Raw genomic sequence first — 17797 nt, 5'->3', positions numbered from 1 at the left:
ACTCCTGACCTCTCATGTGTCTTTTTCTCTTTCAGACCTAGATGGTGTAAGTAGGAAGGGCCCAGATTTGGAACTCAAAAGCCCTGGATTCAAATTCTACATGCCACTGTGTACTTTGGACATGTCACTTCTCTAAAACTCCTATAAGCAATGCACTCCCATGGGGCACTTGAAGTTAACATGAGACGGGGCTAAGCATAGTGCTTAAGGATTGAATACGGGCTCCATTCGCATTATGCTCCTTTACTGTTAAAACTACTGGAGTGGCATATGGTGACTTGAGTGCTTACTTAATAAAAAAAGATAGTCGAAAGCTAATTTAATACTGAAAATTATTTGGATCTCTTCTAATTAATATCCTCTGCACATAGCCTTTAGCTTCCTCTCTTTTAGCAAACAAATGGTTTTGGAGTTTGATGACTTGATCTTTTTTAAGTTTTGTTTCTCTCCTCTCTTCTTCCCACGTTGGATGGATGGGTGCAGCTTTGACAACTATTCAACTTTGTACCATGAAGAAATATAAAAATAAAAATGGATTTAAAATGTTTCCCTGTTAACACTAACATTACAGCTTTTGTCCCTCTCACTAAGGTATGAGTCCTAAGTTTGCTCTGAAGCTGATAGGCTGTGTTCCTTTGGGTACCAGTCCCCAGCTCCAATCTCCTGACCTTGGGCTCCTCTCAACTTTCCTGCTGCCCAGCACCTCTCCTTTGTTACACGACCTTTCTCATTCAGCATTCTGAGAAATTTCTAGTCTTTTTCTTCTACTAGGGTACAGTAATGTAAGCTCTCCCCCTAAGAGTTCCTCAGTTTGGGGCTAGTTATGCATCTCCTTTTTCTGCTCCACAGACGCCATATAAAGGGTAAAGATCACTTTAGCTCCAATTACCCACTACTTATAAAAGTAGTAGAGGGTTAAATGTGATAACGTGAGAGGATGATTTAACTGCAAAGTGTGTTTTGTTTTGGGCAACAGAACACAGGCATATGCCTATATTGCTTATATTCATATTCTCTCTCTCTCTCTCTCTCTCTCTCTGTCTGTCTCACTGCCCCACTCTTTGCTTCAGCTTGCCTCTGAATTGTAGTGTTTATTTTAAAAATAACAAACATTACAAAATACCTATGAGAGTTTAATATAATGACATGTTGTATAAACAAGCTGAACTAGTTCAGATTCTAGCAGTATTTCTATCAAAAAAGAAAACAAATCAAACTGCAACAACTAATTCTCTACAAGAATGTTGAGACTTCCAGGTGGCTCTTGGAATGGTGAGGCATACCACTCAGGCCAAGCTTTTAACATTCCACCCGCTACCTTTCTTTTCTGGTAGACATATAATTGTCACAAACTGAATAGAAATATCCCTGTTCCTATTCCAGAGAACCTGGTTTAATAGTCCCTATGAAAATCAATAGGTTCCAACTGGCAGAATGCTTGCAGAAGTTTCGCTTCACTTGATGCGGCTTGTTATCTGCAAAGTACTTTCCTTAATGTGTTCTGAGACCTCAACTGGACCCAAAAAGTCTATTTCAGCCAGTGATTTATTACTCTCCTCTCCATCACTGACCAAAGGTGACCTTGTCTGCACTTCTAGAGCATACCAGTGAGTGGTTAGAAGTGGCCACAGCAGTGTTTAATAGATGCATATCTTTAACCCAAATTGACCTAGCCATCTCTCTTATATGCATCATAGCACCTGGAAAATGAATGGTCCATGGCTAGTTTCTTATGTTCTCACAGGTTAGATAGAAAGAAATCAGGTAATCCCTCAATTTACCCAGTGGTATAAATGGTATTATTTCTAGTTTAGAATTGAGGAACCTGAAAATCTCCTCTAATGGAGACGTCCTGGGGATTCACCTACTAAGAATTTGGGAGGGGGCCTGTGTATATTCTATAATTTAACCTAGAGCAACCTTTCAAATTCTCCTGCATCATAGTTGTATATACTCCAATGTTAACTCATAAGAATATAAAGGCTAATTACTAGAAGTTAAAAACTAACTCATAGGATGACTAGTAAGTCACAGCGTGTGGCTCTTCAACTTACGGAGAAGAAAATGAAAGGCCAAACTAGCACCCGCCAAAAATTTTATAACAGTCATGAGCATTTACTAGGTGAATGTTAATTAAATTATTCAAGAAAAACATTTCCAGAAATTTATGGGTAACTTTATATTATGATGACTAAAATATGACAAAATACCTGGAGCAGCTTCTACACTGGGATCCAGTCACACTGCTCCAATGGTAAGAATCAGAACAGAGCCATAGGGTTGAAAGTGTTCCAAATCTAGGAATTACAGGCATCCAGGATTTGTTTAAGTGGGAGGCAATATGATCAGAAATCTTTATTTAGTGCCACATTAAATTTATTGATTCAGACGGGCCAGGCGTAGCTCAGCAGTTGAGCATCGACCTAGGATCCAGGAGATAGTGGTTCGATTCCCAGTCAGGGCACATGCCAGGGTTGTGGGCTTGATCCCCAGTCAGGGGCACGTAGGAAGCAGCCGATCAATGACGACTCTCTTATCATTGATGTTTTAACTCTCTCTCCCTCTCCTTTCCTCTCTCTGAAATCAATAAAGATATATTTTTTAAAAGAATTTATTGATTCAATGGCAAAATATATTTCCATTTTTAGCAGAAATTTTAAAAGCACTCCAAAAACAATGTAGTTAATTTTATTCATACAGAAATACAATATGTCTGGTGCTGCTAACTGTGCAGTTTTAAATCAAGCTAATGAGAACATTAGAATTGCATAGAATAAACTGGTACTACTACAATATAAAGAATCTGTGTGGACCCATTACAATTAATAATAAGAATAATGTTCACCACTTATTACATGCTTTCTCAGTGATAAGATATATTTTACATAAATTATCTCATTTTTATCTTTGCTAGAACACTGTGAGCTAGATGTCCTTAAACCCATTTTACAGAGGAAGAAAGTGAGATTGAGAGATTTACATAATCTGCTGTAAAGTCACACAGGTCGTAAGTGGCAGAAGTGATCCCAAACTCAATGTGTCTGGCTCCAGAGCCCATGATGTCACCCCACAACTGCACAGCCATAGAATCAGAATACCTACACGTTCTGAATTTACACACCGAAAGTGGCTCTCAGACTCAGAAATTCTGAATTTACACACTGAGATTAATTCTCAGATTCAATACTGGGTATTTCGTGAAAGGGTTTCTGCAGTAAACTGAATGCAATCTTTTCCAAGAATTGATCCACATAGTTAGAAATTTCATCTGAATTCCAGAATTCAAGTATTTGTCTCCAAAATCCCAGGGACACTGTAAGTAAGTAACTGGTGAGTATAATTTTCTTACATCTCAATCAGTTCTTGAAAATGAGCTTTACTGATAGGACCGAAGTGTGTGATTATTTAAATACACGCAGAGGTATGTACTCCCAAGGAAGGTAAAGCCGTAAATCGTTTCCTGAAATAGTGACTCCATTATCACCATGTCAGTCTTCAAAGGCTGTGATTCCATTTTACTCAGCGAAATTCGGTCTAGGCTGAAGGTTCCATCTGATTAATCTCTTCAAATTTTGACACCCTCCCCACCTTTTGTGCAGCTTTAAGATCAGCATATTCAAAGTCATGCAACATCAGTTAAAAGGTTACATCTTGTAAATCACTGGCTGTCCCACTAGCTGTGTCTGTCAGAATCCTTTAATGCCACAAAGTCATTAACCTGAGGAAGTAGCTTAATAAATCTTTCTACTCTAATTCAATTTCTTCTAAATATCACATCAAATGGAGATGACAAAACGCTCATGCATAAAGGAAAAAAATAGCCTTCTTTCCTTCGCACTTGATTTTTGTTTTACAAAGCTTGTAGTAAAAGTTCCACTATGCCTGCAAGCCAATTAGTTCTTAATGTGCAAAGTAATGAGGTATTTGGGTGTAAATGGTAGTGCCTCTGAACCTGTAGTCTTTTCAAAATAAGTTACGAAATAGGCCACCTTTTCCCAGGAGGAGAGTATGGATGCCACTCCTAGAGATCTGACTTCTTCAGTACGAGAATCACTGATATGTACGAAGTGGGAAAAGTTAATAAATACACAACTAAAACAGCCTTTCAAGTCATTTTTCTCTCTTGTTTATTTTTACTACCCTCAAAGCCTTATCCTCTATTAATGATGCAATGAGACAAATGGATATCGTTTCTGGACACATCTAGGTTTTTTCAGTACAGTAAAAAGTTGATACCACTGTCATTTTCTACTTTCTTGCACTAAAATACATCTATAATAGAGGATCACCAATGCTTATCATAACATTTAGAAACTGCAAGATCTTGAAATGCTTTCTGAATGGCTAAAAGTAATGTCAAGTTATATAGAACAGGATCTCAATGCTGAAGTTATGTCTTTCCCCAAACTTTTGTTTCTGAGAATTTTCATATGTACTGAAATACTGAAATACCATCATTGACACCAGTATACTGTCCTAAATTCAATAATTGTTGGTTTTTGTCATATTTTCTCTCTCCCTCATATTCATTCTCTCTCTCTTTCTTTTTTGGTTGATATATTTTTTAATGTATTCTAATTTACTGAAGTATAATTTTTTATATATAAAGTATATGGTATTATATCCATTTATAAAACATATGGTAATAAAAATATTTGTATTATAATTACATATTAATTTTCTACTGGGATATTTTATTAACTAAAATACCGAATTGTCTGAACATGAAAATTCATATTCATTATCAGTATTAATTCTGTCCTGTACCTGACCAACAATGGGATATGGATTTCTCCATAAGAGCTGGTGCTTTAGTCTGTCTTCCTAGGGATAAATTAGAGTATTTGTCTATCACCCAGACATATGCCCAATGGATTCTCAATGATAACCAGGGTATTTTATGGGGGAATAAGTCTCTTGTTACCAATGTAAACTGAATTCTTTCTAAAACATTAAGCTATGAGAAAGGTATTTAATACTACCACAAAATAAAATTTGGGTAAACTGTCTTGAAAAAGTATTTAAATAAATCCTGGGAAGAGGATTACTGTTATCAAGTAATTAACTGTGAAAGAGATAGGAAACCTTTACTGGGCTTCTTATCAATAGTATCATGGGAAGAATTGTGTCCCCCAAAAAGATTTGTTGAAGTCCTAACCACCCAGTATTTAACAATGTGACCTTATTTTGAAATTGGGTTCTTGTAGATATAGTTAATTTAAGATGAGGTAGTATTGGAGTAGGGTGGGCCCTTAATCCAATAGGACTGGTGTCCTTATAAAGAAGCAGGAAATTTGGATAGAAACATGCACGGAGGAAAGCTGATGTGCAGACATGTAGGGAGGAGACGACCATCTGACAAGGGAGGCAGCGAGGAGAGTGATGCCGCTACAAAAAGGAACACCAAGCAAGAGCTAGCTGGCTGTCACCAGAAGCAATGAGAGAGGCATGGGACAGATTCCTCAGAGCCCGTAGAAGAAATCAATCATGCCGACACCTTGATTTCAGACTTCTAGCCTTCACTACTGTAAGAGAATAAATTTATGTTGTTTTAAGTCTGTTTATGGTAGTTTATTATGGCAGCCCTAGGAAACTCTCACAGGTAGGTAATAGGTAGATAGGTAGATTGATAGAAAATCTTTCAGATTTCTTAGGTTTAGGTCTAGTTATAAAATGAGGACCTGATGAACTATCCAGTGAAATAGTATAGTGGTCCCAAAGTTGTAAAATTGAACAATATGTATCTATTATATTGAGACACATAAAATTGCCATTTTTGTAGAAAAAAATGACTTCATAGAGGTAATTTTACGTGGCTCAGTATAATAGATTACATAAACGATTCAAGTTTTCTGAAACTCCCTTTTCTCCTCAAGAGCAGATCCTTGGCTGAATTTGCTAGGAAAATACTTTGTTTTCCCTGCATCACTTTCCCTCTCTAAATAGATTCTTGGGCTTCCTTCACTTCACTTAGATAAGGAAGTTTGGGTCTTCATGACCTATGAGGAATTAAACACTGGGGGCAATTGCCTTTTGAAGTTGTGCCTGCTATTTCTCTCATCTCTATGCATGGCTTATTCTAGGAGACAATGCTGGGGCTTCTATCTAATTTGTGTCCAAAGCTGAGGCTTCTCCAGGGGATTTTCTCTCGTTCCATTTGGCACAGCAGTGACTGTTTGACAGCACCTGCCTTACAGCCCCGCTCTGCAGCGCCCCCGACTCCTGGTTCCCATCCACGTTCTCTCCCTGCCTGTCTTCTGAGGAAGATGCTTTCACAACAGAGGTGGAGAAGAGAGTACAGTGAGGGCAAACAAGTGCTCTGCTTTCCAACGAGAACGAATTCTGAAGCCACCAAGTGTCTTCACCCATCTCTTACTCCAATTCATGCAAAGACACTCACTAAGACAGCTCTTTGTCCTTTGGGACTCTGAGCACTCACAAGTCATTTCTGAATGTTTATTTTCTATACTTTCCTGTGTCTAGTCCCTTTTACAGTTTCCTCAAATATGAAAAGAGAAATAACCATTCACAAATTTTACTGACAATTTTTTTAACTAGAAGATTCCTCCGCATTCTTAAGTCATTGCCTGTACCAAACAGCAAATCCAGAATATGGAGTTGATTAGCAGCAATTGCCATTAAATTACTCACTTCAATTAAACTGTCACTGTTAGTTTGCTATGGCTTTAAATTCTAAGAGATTGTTTCCCACTGTCATTCTACTTCTACTTGACCAAAAACCCTGTCATTATATGAGATTCTAAAGTTTCCCTGCGCCAGACAATGCATAAACGGCTGGTGATGTTAAGCTGCCTTTAGAAAAAAAAGTCCACTGGCCTAACGCAGGTATTATCTGACTTCAAAATTTATGATACTTCTCAACAGACTTTATAACGGGGTTTCCAGAAGTATATATATTTCACGTATTTGTTCACATAAAGTTTGAGAAAGGAAGAATGTGCTATAAAAGAAAATATTGTCTTTTTGTGGTTTTATAAGGAGAAACCACCTAAGAACAGAAAATGCATACAGGAAAAGACAAATACCCTCTGGGGCACAGGGAATATTACATCCTGCTGGCATCTGTGTTTTGAACTCTCACCTGCTGCATTTCACACTCATTGGAGATGAGACAAAGTAATGTTTGCCTCCTTGGCTCTCCTACAAGTATAGAGCAAAAAGAAACCCCCAAACAAAATTTTTCCTTATTGTTCAAATACAAACTCCTTAGATGATCCAGTCCAGTCCCGGAGACATCAGCATTTGTCCAGTTGTACTTTACTGAAGCAAACTCAACATTTGAAAACTTAGGCAAATATGTATACCTAAAATCATGGCTGATACACAGAGCAAGGTTCACCTGCCAGCTCTGAATTTTTTCCTTTCCACACTTCTCCTCCCCCCAGCCACATCCAATCTGAGATCCAGTTGCTCTCAGAGTATCGCAGTTTCCATCAGACAACCAACAACCCATTTGGTTGCACTCTCATAATCAAGATTTAAATGAGTTAACTGCACATAGCGGCTCTCCGGCCCCTTGATCCTTAGAATCAGGGCTTCTGGCTTCTCCAATAACAGATCCCTTAGAGATGCTATTATATATAATGAAATAAACTTACTGTTTTCTTTAACACTTTGAGAGCATAAGGCTTCTGAGTCCCCTTCTGTTTGCATCTGTACACAACGGATGTAGCACCCCTTGAGGGGGAAAAAGACAAAAAGAAAATGTTACGCTCTGGACATGCAATAAAGGGGAAACCTTGAAAATAAGTACCTCTTGCAGTTACCCTCATAACCGACTAGTGTTTATAAGGCCCCACTGTTGAAAGTGTTTTTTCTCTTGCAACTGAGAATAGTTTGCTTGGAAAAATTCCAGGTTTTCCAGTCTGCTCTTTTCCTTTGCCTCATCCCTATACAAGTAACAACATACCTATGGCTGTTGCAGTCAGTGGCTCTGGAATAAGCCAGGCCCTCAGGTGAGCACAGCTTGTAAGCACATCCACCCAACTTCAGAATCCCCAACTTTCCTCAAAGTATGTGTCTGGAGTAAAATAAGGCACGATGCTTTCAGTGAGAGGGTTTAGTTTAGCACTTGTCTGTAAGGATCAGGTCAGTCTCCACTACTCAGAAAGCAAGCTGGGGACCCTTGAGAATTTACACCATTTGGTGCCCTGGCATTTTCCCAGAGCCAATGTTAGCCCTGGGGAGACTCTGGCTCCTTCCTCTTGGTGAATACTGCTTATTTCACATGCCCTAACAAAAAGAACTGTGTGAAATGTTTAGAAGAAAATACTATAAATATGGTTGAAGATATACAGGGAAAAAGTAGATCTATCTCTCTACAAAAAGCTTGAAAAAGTACAGAATATTTTTTTACCTGTAAAGGAAAATGGTAAAAAGGGGCTCTACCTAACTTCATGTATGTGCAAGGTTACTAAAAGGAAAATATTAAAAAGCAGAACAGTGTGTCCTGACTGGTGTGGCTCAGTTGGCTGGGCGTCATCCTGTGCACCGAAGTGTTGCCGGTTCAATTCCCCAGTCAGGACACATGCCCAGGTTGTGGGCTCGATCCCTAGATGGGGGTGTGCAAGAGGCAGCCAACTGATGCTTCTCTCTCCTTCTCTCTTCTTATCTCTCTAAAAATCAATTAAAAAATTTTTTTTAAAGCAGGACAGTGTTTCCCTGATGTGTTCTCTGCACACATGAGAGCAACACAAGACAGATAAAAAGAGATCCACGGACCAAGAAGGCTTAAGTCTCAACTTCAAAAGGAGACTTCAGACAAATCTTAAAATAAGATGAGTTGAAGTAAATCTGTCAGACTTTGAAGATTAAGCCAAAAGACCTCTTATGATCTATTCAGTCCTATGGTTTCGAAATATTAAGCACAAAACAATTTAAACAAGTGAAACATATTCCCGGATGCCTACGTACAACACATTTTAAACAGAGCCAGGAGGACTCAGGAACTGGTGTTGTACATGTTAATAGGTTTTACAAATTTCAACACATTTTTAAAAACTTTGGAAGGATATAACATATACATAAAGAAATAAAGTATTGTAGAAATGGAATAAATGAAGGTAAATATATAATTCATCTTTCCTTATTTTTTTAATTGCTCTAAAAGACAACTATCTAAAGCCAAAATATTAACAATGCATTGTTTATAGCATATATAATAGTAAAATGTGTGACAACAATAGTATAAAGAATGGGGGAAAGAAATAGAGAAAATGCTATTAAGTTCTTACACTATGTATTAAGTAGTATGATATTATTTAAAAATAGACTGATTAATTAAAGATGTATATCCTTTAACCTAAGGCAACCAACGAAATTATTTTTAAAGAAAAATTAATAATATCAGTAATGGAACTAAAATAGAAAATCAGAAATGAAGTGCAATGTAAGGAAACAAATTAAGATATTAAAATTATAAAAGCTAACAATGTGGTGGATTCTAATCCAATCATATTAATAATTACATTAAATGTAAACCTTAGAAACACATCAATTAAAAAGAAAGATGGTTAGATTGGAATGAAAAATCAAGACCAAACTATATGTTGTGTACAGAAACCCATGTGGAATCTAATGAACAAAATAAACTGACAAACAAAACAGAAACAGAGGCATGGATACATGGAACAGTCTGACAGCTGTCAGAGGGAAGGGGAGCGGAGGGGACTGGGTGAGAGAAGGTGAAAGGATTAGCCAAAGAACATATATGCATAACCCACAGACAGACAACAGTGTGGTGATGGCCAGAGGGAAGGGGGGTGCAGGTGGGCAAATGGGGGGAAATGGGGACATCTGTAATAGTGCCAACAATAAAAATAAAGTTAAACCATGAACACAGACAATAGTGTGGAGAAGGCCTTCGGGGGAGGGCTGAATGTGGGTGGAGGGGATCAATAGGGAGAAAAAGGAGGACATCTGTAATACTTCCAACAGTAAAGACCAATTTTTAAAAAATAAATAAATTATGCAATTAAAAAAACCAATTAGTTTGCACACAAAAAATTTGGCCTTTTATAATTATTATTAAAAATTATCTGGCAAATTAAAAAAATAAAGTTAAAATAAATAAATAAGTATAGAGGTATAAATATGTTAACAATAAAATGATAGGAAAGAGATACTATGCAAACACTACTAGAACGAAAGCAGGAATAGCTATATTAATACTACGTTAACTAGACTTCAGACCAAGGATAAAGAGAAGAGAGGCATTATTTAATTTTAAAGACGTCAATTCCCCAGAAAGACATAACAAATAGAATTATGTATGCACCTAACAACAGCACTTCAAAATACATGAAGCAAAAACCGATAGAACCGAAAGGAGAAATAAATCCACAAATATAGTTGGAGTCTCCCAAATACCCTGTTAACGATTAAAAAAAAAGTAGACAAATTGTCACTCAGGATGTACAAGACACGAACAGCTCTTTCAACTAAATTAACCTAATTCACAATTTGAGAAAACTCCACACAAAAACAGCAGAATACACATTTTCATCAAAGTTGGAGGATTCACATACTTGATTTCTAGATTTACTCTAAAGCTACAGTAATCAAAAGAGTGGTGTTGGAGAAATAATAAACATGGAGACAAATGGAACAGAAAAAAGAATCCAGAAATCATCTTACACATATATATGGCCAATTGGTTTCTGACAAAAGTAAAAAGGTAATTCTGTGAAGATAGTCCTTCCAACTATAAATAGTGCTGGAACAACTAGACATATACACATATGCAAAACCCCCCAAATCTTTATATACACCTCACACTATACAAAAAATTACTTAAAATGGTTCATAAATATAAAAGTAAAACCTAGAACTCTAAAACTTTCTTAAAAATCTAGGAGAAAATTTTGTAACCTTTAATTATGCAATGCTTTCTTATACACAAAACCAAAAGCACAGTGAATGAAAGACTGAACAACTAGGACTTTATTTAAATTAAAAATATTTGTTCTTTGAAAATCACAGACAGATAGAAAATATATACAAATCATATACCTAATAAAGGACTTGTATTTAGAATTATAAAAAACCTTGAAGCCCAATAGTAAGAAAACAAAAAATGCATTTAAGAAATAGGAAAAAGATTTAAACATATATTTCACCAAAGAAAATGTATGGAAAATAAGCACAAGGAAAGATGCTCAGTATCATTAATCATGAGGGAAATGCAAATTAAAACCACAATGAGATACAACTACACACTTATTTGACACTGTATTAAAAGAGAGACAATACCATGGGCTGGCAAGGATGCAGAGCGATGAAACGCTCAGACATGGCTGGTGGAAATGCAAAAGGATAGAGCCACTTTGGAAAACAGCTTCGTAGTTTCTTATAAAATTAAGAATGCTATATGATCCACCCATCTCACTCCCGGGTATTTACCCAAATGAGATGAAAGCTACGTTCACTCACAAACTTGAACATGAATCAGCAGCTTAGTAGTAATCCCCCCAAATTACAAACAACTCCAATATCCCTTAACTGAGAAATGGACTGACAATCTGTGACATATCCATATAATGAAAGAAATAAAAAGAAATGAACTAGAGTACACATAACAACTTGGGTAATTCTCTAATATAATATCCTAAGTGAAAGAAGAGAGGTTCAAAAGGCTTTAAACTGTATAAGTCCATTTATATAATATTCTTGCAAGGACAAAATTACAGGCACAGAAAATAGATCAGTCGTTGCTGGGGGCTCAAAGATGGGGGGGACTTGACTACCAATGAATATGAGAAAAAGTTTTAGTATAATGGAATTGTTCTGTATCTTGATTGTGGTTGTGTTTACACAACTTAAAACATCTGTCAAAATAGGTAGAACTGTACAATAAAATAGACTAAATTTACTGTATGTGTGTGTGTGTGTGTGTGTGTGTGTATATAACTTAACAAAAATACAGTAAAAAAACCTTTCCAAGGAAACCATATTGTTCAAAGGCAAGATTAAAAATGATCTTAGCCAAAGTAGCCTATTACACAATTCATTCTATTTTTTATTTCATGGAAACCAGTAAAATATTTTTATAAGAATAAAAAATGAAAAGAGAAAATAAATTGGAAACACTAAAAAAAAACCTAAAAATCTAATTTGGCATTTTATATCAATTCAAAATTTAATATTATTTAAGAATTCATATATTAAATACCATCCACTCCTTAATTTCTGCATCACATTAACTTATCAGTAATTTTAGTATACAAAGAATTATTTTAGCAAAGCTTTAAAAAATATATTTTTAACAGAATACTCTCTTGACTGATCAACCTCAGGACACAAGTATGTTAGAATTGACTTTTTATTTTTTGTATATGAAGAATCTATTAAGAAAGTCCAATTTTATTTTGCTAAGTAATGGACTTATTAATGTTACAGGCCTTTTAATTTTTTCCACCAGCTTTATTGAGATATAATGAACATACAACTTTGTGAAAGTTTAAACTGTACAACATAAGGACTTGATGCATGTATACTGCAAAATGATTATTACAATAGTAATAATGTTAGTTAACACCTCCCATAGTTAAAATTTTAGAAATAACTTTTTAAAGGATGGAAAGATTAAGTTTAAAGAGTGGAACAGCCCAAATAAATTTATATAAAAATAATATTTTAGTAATTTTTCAAAAACATAATCTATATTCTTTGCTAAAATTAAATGATCATAATGTGTGTAAATTTAATTTAAGAACCATATTTTTAGTATGCTTACATAAAAATTAAAATCCTTGTGCACACTAACAGTTAATTTTTAATATAGAAAGAACATTTTGTTACAGTGTTGAAATGTTCTCATTTCAAAAATAGATGATATAAGGAGAGAATCAACATAAAATTTCCTGAGGTCCAAAGGAAGAAAGGAGATCATAGAATAGAGGATATTACATTCAAAGAGTTATTCAACTGGGAAAAAATGCTTCACTACTCAAGTCTATTCATTTATAACATATTCTTTAACAAAAAGGCCAAGCAATATAGAAACTAGAATTTTTTTGCTCTGATTTGATGAGAAAGAAAATCAATACTGCTTGGGAGTCAAAGCCTGACTTCTACTTTCACATTGCTTTTCTTTAACAGAAATCCTGGAAAAATCATTTTTTAGCTCTAGCTTTGTCTAATATGGTTGTTCATTAAAAATAAAGGTTAAAGGCAAAAAGCTCTAAGTGTAGGCTGCCATGTTTCATATCAGAGAAAGAAGAAAATGTAGTCAAACCTATAACGTGTTTGAAAAATCATGAGTACATGATAACCGTAATATGATGTATATGCTATTTTATATGTATATAGTATATGCACACACATTATAGCCCCGATAAAGCTATTAAGCAGCACTTGATGTTGGTACTTGGCCAAACTTATGGATGTGTGGAAAAAGCTCCATATATATTTATTTGCCTAAAGACATTTCAAGTATAGAGTCCTTTGCTACCCATTTAGGGCTACTTAGTACCAAAAAAAAGGGCTTTTTACCCTACAGTTTATCTTTACATGTTCCTCCTGCCCAACATTTAAGGAACTATCAACACAGATTTTATTTCTTTTCTTTTTTCATAATCTCACTCCTTTATTCTCCCCTTTGCTCTCCTTTCTTGTTTTAAGGAAACAGAGATTGGTTCAATTTTATTTTTTCCCTCCAAAAGAAATCCAAGTGCATTGACCTGTCTACCCACCAGCTGACAGATAGATATCTGAAGGCATTCAGAGGGCCAGGGAGACATCAATTCTGATTCGAAATGGAAGCAGGAAGTCAGAAGTCTGAATTCACGTCAATGTTTCAGGGAATCAGGATGAGATTGCACAATGTTAAGACAACTTAGGATCATGGGCATTCTCCCATTTAGGGAGATTATAAATCAGAGACTGATTTTCTGGGGGGAGAACCTGGTGGGACGTTTGTGATTGGGCTGAAGCAATAGAGCTTGGATTCCCTTGTCATCAAACCTACAACTATGCTCTTTGTAAATTCAAGAGAACTTCAGATACAGAATCTCTTAAAAGACAGAAGTCTGGAGGCACTGTTGACCACTGTTTCTTTGCTCCCTCTGTGTCTCTGCAATGATATGCTCCATAGCCGTGTAAAACTGCATTTGCTAAGGGTATCAGGCAGTATAAGTTATTGAAGAGTTTCACTTTTTTTTGAATGGGAGAGGTCTTGAAATGGGCCCAAAGAATCATGTTGTCTTTTCCTAATGTTGAAGGTGCTTGGTGAAAGAATATAGTTATATCAAAATATTAATCACTTTAATACATTTTAATGCATTTATTACTTGCTCTGTTTGTTTTTGCATTTTATTTTACTTTTAATGTGTGGATGTGCTTGCAGGAAAGAGCCTCCTAATGCTCATTATGAAAAGGTTGAAAAGCAAAGCTGTGATTTGTAAGAACTGTCAATCATCCGCTGAAAACATAATGTGTGCAATTTTACATATCACTCTATTGCTTCTACATGATTGACTTGCTATTATTTAACAAGCCTACTCTTTTCATTGATTTTTTAAAATTATATGAATTATTAAAGAAGACTGGTTATAACCTCAAAATTGATTCTTCTTGGGGGTGAAGGTAGAGTCACATTCAGGAACAGGAGCCTGAACAAGTCAGTCTCAAGTGTTCAATGTCAGCATACAATTCTCCCCCATTCCAGTGACAGTTTTTCATTGTTTCATCGTCGATCTCTGTCAGCCTGCAACTCCTCAATGCTCTTCAATACTTGCTTCAAACTGTTCTTTGGTCACCAAAGACAAAAGAAATTAGAACCTTAAACCAACAAAGAACAGGAGGAAAAACTGCTGAAATGACTTCATTACTGATTTGGCATTTTCAATCTACAACTTGAAGAATGGCTAACCTTTAGAATTTAAAAAGTTGTTATTAGACCTGGAGGTTTTCCAAGTCAGTTAAATATTGCAGTCTCAAAGTAAATCTCAAAAATATCATGCTGAGGAATGATGCTGAACCCCAGATCTTAAGAAGTGTTCAAGCCCAAGGTTTTAATAAGCTTGGGTTCAGAGTCTGTCCATAACTACCCGCCCCTTCTCCTGCTCATTTACTTGCTAAATCCTGCAGGGGGCAAGGGCAAGCGCCCTATTTCAGTGTCAGGGTTACATCATATCCTCCTATTTGGAGTTGTCTTATTTATTATTTACTTATTTATTTTAAATTTATCTTTATTGTTGAAAGTATTACAGATGTCTCCCCCGCCTTTTTCCCCCTTAAAAATGTCTTTATTTTACTCTCAATTTGAAACATATTTTCACTAGATATAAAATTCTGGCTGGCAGTTTTCCCCCCCAACTTTAAAGGTATTATTCCACTGTCTCTGGCCTCCATTTTTTTCCAGTGAGGTAAATCTGCCATCATTCATACCATTGTATCCTGTACATATCGTATCTTCTTTGGTTGCTGTAAATATGTTTTCTTTACCTTCAGTTTTTGTCTTTTGACTATATCCATAGGTTTTGTTTTCTTTTTATTTTTTATGATTTCTGCTCTATGAGCTTCCTGGATCTGCAATATTCTTTACCAAGTTTTGAAAATGTTTGCCTATTATTTCTTTAAACTATTTTTCAGTCTAATTCTTTCTCTCCTCTCCCTCTGGGACACACATTACATGTATAGTAGCCTTCTCGGCATTTTCCCACAAGTTTTTGAGGTTATTTTTCGTTTTTACCCATTGTTTTTCTTTCTGTTCTTCAAAGTAGATGATTTCTATTGACTTGTCTTCAAGTTCACTGACCTTTTCTTCTGCAGCCTCCAATCCGGTGTTAAGCTTATTAATTTTTAATTTCACGTCATGTATTTTTCCATTCTAAAATTTCCATTAGGCTCTTCTTCACAGTTCCTGTTTCTGTGCTGAGGTACTCCATGTTTGCTCATTATGCCCATATTTTGCTTCATGTTCGTGAATTAATTTATCATATTTGTTTCAAACTCTTCATCTGTTCATTCCAACATCTGGGTTATCTCCAAGTCTATTTTATTGACTCTTGTTTTCTTCCTCTTGATGACGGATCCAATTTCCTGCTTCTTTGAATGTCTCTGGTACCTTTTTCTTTTTTTATTGGGTGATCAACATTTTTAAATGACACACACTAGGGAGTCTGGATTATATTATCTTCTTTTAAACAGAGCTGACTTTTAGTGGCAGTCAGTTAAATTGTTGATACAGCCCAGCCGGGCTTGGCTCAGAGGTTGAGCATCGACCTAGGATCCAGGAGATCAGGTTTTGATTCCCAGTCAGGGCACATGCCCGGGTTGTGGGCTCGATCAATGACTCTCTCATCATTGATGTTTCTATCTCCCTCTCTCCCTCTCCCTTCCTCTGTCTAAAATCAATAAAGATATATTTTAAAAGAAATTGTTGATACATCTATTTGATCATGTCCAGTTTGTTTTTATTTGTTGTCACAGCAGATCTATTTGAGTTATGTTCTTGGTTCTGTGCCATGGTCCTTCTCTAGGGTATGATTTTTACCCTTAAGGTGTGACCTTTCTGAGATCTCAACTAAATATCTGAGATGCAAAGTGAAGTCTCTCAACCATTAGCCATAGATCTAGTGTCTTATAGAGTACACGCCTATCCCCTCTCTGATATATTTGTTAGCTCACAGCCCCTTCCCAACTGCTCCTGCTTAGCCTTATAAAGTCCCATACTTGTCCCAGGTAGAAAGCCAAGGTGAATGTGGTACTCACCTTGTTTCCCTTCTCTGAGAGATCACAGCCCTCTACTGCCCATTGCTCTGTAACTGAAGACAACTGTCTCATGTAGTATGTCCACGTCATTTATGGAAGAAGGTTAAGTTCAGTACCTGTCACTCCATCATTGCCAGTACAGAACTCCTTCCTTACAGTCTTAATTTTTATCACCTTGTTGAGTTTGAATCAGACATTAACGTTGCAAAAGAGAAATACAATATATTTATTCTTTATGCATTTATCAACTGTACATTACAAATGTTGACAACGCTTGTGATTGCAGGAGATTAACAAATGATAAATCTATAAGAGCTGGATTAAGAAATCCCCCTTTGGCCTTTCAGGCAGCCTTTTAAATCAACAGCTTTTGTTATTGTTTCTGGAGAAGAAAGGAATTTTGAGGCATGAGGTATAATTTTATTATGTTAAAACACTGTGCCCAAGAATTGTTTCTGTTGAGTAGATGATCAAACAGACATATTTTAGGACAAAATAACATTTCCATTTTAGATCACAGGCCTTGAGATTACCTTGACTGCTGCTTCTAAAGGATTCATGTGGCTGAGAGCTGTACCAGATGGCTGATACAGATGAGGAAGAGGTTTCATCTCTCCCAGATGCGACTTAGTCTAGTCACTGGCATTCAGCGGCATTTAGCATTTAATATTATGAAACTGAAAGGGTTAGAAATCAGTATGATCACTCCTTCAACAAGAGGCTTTGCAGAGAGGCAAGGCTGGTAGCTTGTTGAGCACACAGATATGCTTTTCTTGGCCTGCACAGGGTTATTTAAAATGTTGAATGTGCCAACATTTAAATATTGAGACATTTCATTAAAAATTTCAGATTTCCAGCTTCTCTTGAATCCGGCAACACTAATTTTTAATTCATGTCCAGCAGCAGTTGGCACAACCTGAGTAGCAGCTGTCTTTTAGAGAGGGCCTGTGGTCCCCTTCCCAGCTCTACCCATTCACACCACCTCTCAGCTCCTGTGGCATACACAGATGCCTCCCCTGACCTAATGAATGTATCGGAAGTGGGGATAGCCGGTAACCAAAGC

At 36.2% G+C, this 17797-nt stretch overlaps 1 protein-coding gene across 2 annotated transcripts in view; it reads right to left on the bottom strand.

The window, feature by feature from the left end:
- The window catches only part of CAMK4 (calcium/calmodulin dependent protein kinase IV), a 138182-nt gene that overhangs the window by 66606 nt on the left and 53779 nt on the right, over window positions 1-17797 (bottom strand). For both annotated transcript variants that reach the window (XM_087815488.1, XM_087815489.1), the window contains exon 2: window positions 7620-7698. In XM_087815488.1, the coding sequence (XP_087671614.1) occupies window positions 7620-7698 (79 nt within the window). The remainder of the gene's footprint in view (window positions 1-7619; window positions 7699-17797) is intronic.

This window comes from Miniopterus natalensis, chromosome 3 (assembly GCF_054644295.1).
Source record: "Miniopterus natalensis isolate mMinNat1 chromosome 3, mMinNat1.hap1, whole genome shotgun sequence".
Taxonomy (NCBI): domain Eukaryota; kingdom Metazoa; phylum Chordata; class Mammalia; order Chiroptera; family Miniopteridae; genus Miniopterus; species Miniopterus natalensis.
The sequence above is the reverse complement of the archived record's forward strand: the minus strand, read 5'-3'. Positions and strand labels throughout refer to the sequence as shown.